Raw genomic sequence first — 5,677 nt, 5'->3', positions numbered from 1 at the left:
TCAAACTTCCCATCCGATGGTCCTGTGAAAAGATTTAAGATCTTAAAAAAATTTAAACGCATAGGCTGTGTGATTACGTGATTTCCTCAGTGACTGTTTCACTCTGTCCCAGGCAGGGAAGCAAGAGAAGAAGTTGCATGTCCTGTGACCAGTGCATGCTTCAGTTAGTATTTTTTAGGATGTGTAATAAATTCTGCAAGTCTAGATACTCCAGTATCTGTGAGCGCACTTTATCTGCACCTCTGCTCTGTTTATGCTTTTATGTGTTTACCTTTTCAATGTACGATCCTGCACCATGTTCGTGTTCAGTATTGCTCCTGCATACGTGGCACATTGGATTGCTCCTCTTCCTGCTGCGTGACAGGCATTAGCAGGTATTGGCTCAGAAAACTCTGCATCTATCCTCAACGGTCTTAAGCTACTGATCATCTGGGGTCCCTCTCAGTGCTTTGACAGTCTGTCGAGCTTATTTACAAAGCTGTGAGAGTCTTCCTTCCCATCCTTCACTATAGCATTTGGTGTTGAAAATGTTCCCGCTCCAGTATAACGGGTACACAGGCAGGCATGTTAGTGTCATGGCAGCTGGAGATAGAAAAGGAAATTCAACTAAAAATTAACTCTTTTAATGTGTGCACTACAGTGATGACTCTGTTCTACGGAAGTTTTATTCAGTCTGTACTGTCCTTCTGCATTGTGACATAGTTTAGGAACCTGAATCTGGCTGATAAGAATAGGTTTGACTGCACGTCTTTTCAAAGTTATTAGGGCGAGTGTGCTGCAGCTCTCTGACTTCTGTTATAGGCAGGTCTGAAGGAAGGTCCAGGCCATACCAGACCGCCCTGCTCACCACTGCAGAGGGAGTTTAAGCTCCTTCCTTTAGGTCATAGACAGAGTTCATGCTCAGAGGACAAAAAGATACAAAGTATATATGTTTTTTGATTAATTACTTGAACCTGAGATCTTGCTACCTTATGTATTTGGCATTCAGCTGTGTTTTTTGCTCTTGTCTCCGTCGGAAATGATCTCTCATTTGTACTGTTTGTCCCTGTGATCTGTCCTTGTTGCATTATGTGATGATGTTTTTTTAAAAGATGAATGTTGTTCGTAAACCTTGCTGCAATAAAGGATAATAAAGTTGGACTTTACTTGAACCACGGATGGCACAGTACCTCTCTGACTCAGACTGACGTACATAACACTGTGGATTAATAGTGTGGGGGCTAATGTTATTAATACTTTAGAAGCTTGTGTTACGTGTGGATTTGTTTGTTGGCTATTTGTACTGAGCATTTCAGTCGAAACAATAAGGTTATCACCAAGACATGGTGCTCTAATTGTATTTTGAAAAAACAAATGCCCACACTGCATATGTGCAAAATACACTATTTTTATTCAGACTGATCAGACCGATTGTGAGCTCAGAGCAACGCTTTGGCATAGTAGTAATGGTTTATGTGCTGAAAGTGTGGCGATGGGTAAACTTGAATGGTAACGGATATGTAAAAACGTTCTGCATGTCATGTCAAAATGCTGAGGGCAGAACAGCGATTACAGATGTATTTCTTTAAATATTTGAATAAACTGGTGAGAAACGGTTTTTAGCCCTGCCCAGACATTTGCACGAAAGGGAACAGAACAGAACAGGAGCAGCATATAAAGAGCACCCAGCCGCTTCAGTTCAGCCATCTGCAGAGTGTTTGCTTCATCATGGCGTTATCAGGGAAATATATTCTGGAGAGCCAGGAGAACTGCAAAGAATTCTTAAAGGCTCTTGGTAAAAGACCATATACACGTAAATATGTCAGAAGTATTAGATTGCAGTGTCTTGATTGATGTTAACTAGATCTTCTTTTCTCTGTAGGAATGGAAAAAGAGCCCCAGGACGACATCATAACAGACATCTATCAGAATGACGTCTTCAGGTTGACTAAATTTATGATGGACCAGACCTGGTCCAACACCTTCACCATTGGGAAGGAGAGTGAACTGGAGGCTCTGGATGGCGAGAAATTCCAGGTAACTTCATATTTTTTTTGTTTCTTAATAAATGTTTTCTGATATTATTTTTGTTGTTCAGCTGCTCCAATCACGCCTTTTTTGGGGTTGTTTTAAGGCCACTGCCATTTTGGACGGGGATAAACTCAAGATTCAGTTCCCCAAATATCTTTACACCGCTGAGATGGTTGATGGCAAGCTGGTTGAGGTGAGCATGTACAACTTATGAAACAGGATGTGCGTTTTTGGAGTACACATTGTGTGTGTGTGTGTGTGTGTGTGTGTGTGTGTGTGTGTGTGTGTGTGTGTGTGTGTGTGTGGGTGTGTGTGTGTGTGTGTGTGTGTGTGTGTGTGTCAGAGATGTGACATAATACAGCATTTTGATACATGTTTTCCTCACTTTCTCAGGTCAGCACCATTGGTAACGTTACTAGCAAGATGGTCAGTAAGAAGACACAATGATGACAGAAATTTCATTCAATAAGACCTGAAAAGGCATCAATAAATCATTTAATTTCAAGTATCCAACATCGACTTCTTTGTGTCTTCTTGTTCAATGATTTGCTTTTTGAAGGATCAGTTGCACATGATGACAGTGAGGGGACCTCTGATAAGACACTGTTTTAAAGCCCTGCTAGAAGCCGCTATGTTGCTTCCAACCACACCAGAATAGTTTGAACCAACTGGCTGATGAAGGGTGACGCACTTGTAACCCTGTGCTCTCACTAAAGGGCTACAAATATGAAATGATGATGAATATTGATGCTATTATAATAATGGAAATACAATAATTATTTGCACATGTAGGCTATTATACATATTTGAAGGTTAAATGGGCAGTTGGCATTAAAAGTTAAAAGTTTTCTTTTGTGTCTCTGCAGGCCATGAGACACAAACCATGAAAGACTCCTCTGACTCTTTTTTTTTTACTTTTAGCTCCTAAATGTTGAGCTTGTTAGAGAATAATAATGAGAATAATGTATTACTCATTACTCTTTTCAAACGTTATATTATTCCTTTACTTATTACTCTCTGCCAAGAGTAATTCGTAACGCTACTCGTTATAATGATTTTCTGTTACACCACAATATTGGTCCATTCTCCCTAAATCCAGACTTCACTTTCACCATGTCAGAAATATCGCTTGTAAGGATTCAAGCCAGAAGTACTTTTCTGCAGCCTATGAATCAACTGGTAGATTTCAAATCAGCATCTTGTAACAAGACACTTTTATTTATTTGTTACACTACGTGTAAGCGTTATATTATCACTGTGATGCATATAAAAACTACTGCCAAACACTGCTTGTTTCAAATTAGTGAACCCGTAGCAGCTAAATAAGATAAAACAAAAGAAAGATCATATTCAGACCAGTATAAAAACCGTTTTTTCTGCTCATTTGATACCTGCAGTATAACACCAGGTTGCTCTTATTTGTTCTGAACAAACTAGCTGGGTGTGTCACATTTAATAACCAGTTTGTTTGCCATCCATGGATTCAAACTTCAACCATTACTCCAATGTCAAAGATAATACATGTATCCTTAAACACATCTGTTTTTTTTTACATTTGAAATGTTAGCGTGTCTTTGTAGTGTGTACAAGTTATACAGAAAAAATGTTTTAGACTTAGAATACCAGAGACTGTAAACAAAACATGCTTGGTGTGAACAAAGTGAAAGAAAATCCAATTGCATCGGTAAAATATGCTGTATTTCCGTGTTTTTTATTGCATCGAACTACTGGTAAATTATTTCATCCTTGCAGAGATACAGTACATAGTTTCACCACTTACATTGTTAAGTTAGATCTTAGTGTAACACAACAAAATACACTCCTGTGAAGCCAAGAGTTGTCCCACTTGCTCGTCACGATGCACGGGCACTTTATTCCTCTTGCTTCAGTAAATGGAGCGAGCCTTTTCATGATGTGTTTTACCATCCGCATGCAGCCTCTTTTCAACTGAAGCATGTTGAGTCTCGCAGCTTCAGATCCTCTTGCTAATTCTTGTCAAGGTCACGCCCTTCTCTCCTGGAGTTATGCAATTCTAGAGGTCACAGGGAAAAGATGAAGATGATTCAAGACAAAAATGCAAAAAACTACAATTCCTATTTAGGTTGCTGAGAATATTCTGAAAGAAGTTGTCTCTGTAAGTTTTAAAGGATCACTGAGTTTCATTGCTTTAGCATATGTGAAGTGGTTGCTTCTCTCACCACAACTAGCTTATCTTCGATCATCTCTGCCGTGAATTGGTACTGAGGAAATGGTACTGAAATCTTGCCGTCTACCATGGTGACAGGAGCCTGAAGGTCACAAAAGGTCACAGAGGGAAATGTCCAATGAACTTGCTTACATAAAAAAGCTTCATAACAAGTTGTAAACATGTGGCACATTTGCAGTTAAACGATCATTTACAAGTGCACGTTATTAACTCACCTTGAATTTGGCGCCCGTCATTGTTGCCAGCTCACATTCCTGACCAACAGTGAACTTATTGGCATAGGTCCAGTTGGGAATGGTTTGCGTCCAGGTGAAATGTTTCCCATCCTGAAGCACCTCTGTTACCACTTTGTGGTCTGTCTTGGCGTGGAGAAGCCCTGTGACGGAGCAGTTAAAATTTCAAATGAATACGTTGAATGACAACTCACATTTAACCATTTATGACTCATGTATCATTAAAAAGAAAAATCTTAATACCAATTACTTCCAGAAATTCCTCGTAGTTGTCTTGACTCTCCAGCTCATATTTCCCAGAGAAGGTCATGATGGTGAATGAGAGGAGACGAGGTGAAGAAGGAGTTTATGAGACAAATAAAAAAAAAGGAGTGGCCTGCCGGTACTTTCTGTTGTTTTTGAACCGCTGCCATGCCTTCCTCTTCCTTTTCTCTCAGCATGTGTCAGTGCGTTTACTATATACAGTGGCTTTCAGGGGAGCTCACCTTTCTCTTCCTTGTGCCATGAAAGAGAGGCTCTGCAGACACATAGGCCTATAGTTGATTTATGTGAACACATCTGATATAATACACGTCTATGATCCAACACGACCAACTACAGCAGGGCACACTTTACTCTGCAGAGTGGTGTAGGCCTTCTATGTTTTGTTGGTTAATCAGCACATATAAGACAAGGATCGGTCAAATAACACACTTTAAACACAACCCTGGCTCCCCTGTAGTCAGCAACCAGATGTGTGAAAAACGTATTTATAAATGTATTTATGACAAAATGTTGTAACTTGGCAAAAATCCAAAGTATTTCGCTGTTCGTGGGTTTTCCAGTACTTTACAAGTTTGAGCATGTTTGGTGCAGTAAAATACATGCAACATAAAAGACAGTAAGTCTTTGAACTTATTACCTTATTAACATCCTGTGTTCTCAGGTTTGTGTATCTTTTTTCTTTATTTCTTTGAATGATGAATAACTTTAACTGAGAAAATGGAAAATAGCCTCTTGAATTTAAGTTACCTGTTAAGTCATGTAAACTAAAGAACTGCTTGGAAAAAGACCAAAACAACTCGTAACAAATAAACCTCCACCAGAATAACTTTTCTTGATTAATGGAGATACAGTAGATAGGACATGAGGGGTAAAATTTGCATTTTTGCCTCGTTATTCCTTTTCAGACATGTTAATATTGTGTTGTTGTTCCTTTAGCTTGTATTGTGTTATTTTCTTTATGTAC

At 39.2% G+C, this 5,677-nt stretch overlaps 2 protein-coding genes across 2 annotated transcripts; one reads left to right on the top strand and one right to left on the bottom strand.

The window, feature by feature from the left end:
• Positions 1-1,647: 1,647 nt before the first annotated feature.
• On the top strand, positions 1,648-2,523 carry LOC310948288 (gastrotropin-like). The gene is made up of 4 exons (XM_083915360.1): positions 1,648-1,774; positions 1,862-2,016; positions 2,114-2,203; positions 2,404-2,523. Exons 1-4 carry the CDS (start codon positions 1,708-1,710, stop codon positions 2,455-2,457), a joined length of 366 nt encoding a protein of 121 aa, XP_083771486.1. The 5' UTR covers positions 1,648-1,707; the 3' UTR covers positions 2,458-2,523.
• Positions 2,524-3,702: 1,179 nt separating this feature from the next.
• On the bottom strand, positions 3,703-4,780 carry LOC310948580 (gastrotropin-like). The gene is made up of 4 exons (XM_083915755.1): positions 4,693-4,780; positions 4,432-4,592; positions 4,209-4,298; positions 3,703-4,042 (listed from the first exon to the last, which is right to left on the bottom strand). Exons 1-4 carry the CDS (start codon positions 4,757-4,759, stop codon positions 3,983-3,985), a joined length of 378 nt encoding a protein of 125 aa, XP_083771881.1. The 5' UTR covers positions 4,760-4,780; the 3' UTR covers positions 3,703-3,982.
• Between the last annotated feature and the right edge of the window lie 897 nt (positions 4,781-5,677).

Source organism: Echiichthys vipera (assembly GCF_963691815.1).
Source record: "Echiichthys vipera genome assembly, chromosome: 6".
NCBI lineage: Eukaryota > Metazoa > Chordata > Actinopteri > Perciformes > Trachinidae > Echiichthys > Echiichthys vipera.
Note: the sequence above shows the minus strand (reverse complement) of the source record. Positions and strands in the feature narration are given on the sequence as shown.

Excerpts from the sequence above, each read along its gene's own strand:
- LOC310948288 (XM_083915360.1), top strand. The coding sequence starts at position 1,708 with ATGGCGTTATCAGGGAAATATATTCTGGAGAGCCAGGAGAACTGCAAA. Across the intron at positions 1,775-1,861 it reads AGAATTCTTAAAGGCTCTTG|GAATGGAAAAAGAGCCCCAG; the intron begins GTAAAAGACCAT and ends TTTTCTCTGTAG. Across the intron at positions 2,017-2,113 it reads TGGATGGCGAGAAATTCCAG|GCCACTGCCATTTTGGACGG; the intron begins GTAACTTCATAT and ends GGTTGTTTTAAG.
- LOC310948580 (XM_083915755.1), bottom strand. The coding sequence starts at position 4,759 with ATGACCTTCTCTGGGAAATATGAGCTGGAGAGTCAAGACAACTACGAG. Across the intron at positions 4,299-4,431 it reads TGACGGGCGCCAAATTCAAG|GCTCCTGTCACCATGGTAGA; the intron begins GTGAGTTAATAA and ends TGTGACCTTCAG. Across the intron at positions 4,043-4,208 it reads TCGAAGATAAGCTAGTTGTG|AATTGCATAACTCCAGGAGA; the intron begins GTGAGAGAAGCA and ends TGTGACCTCTAG.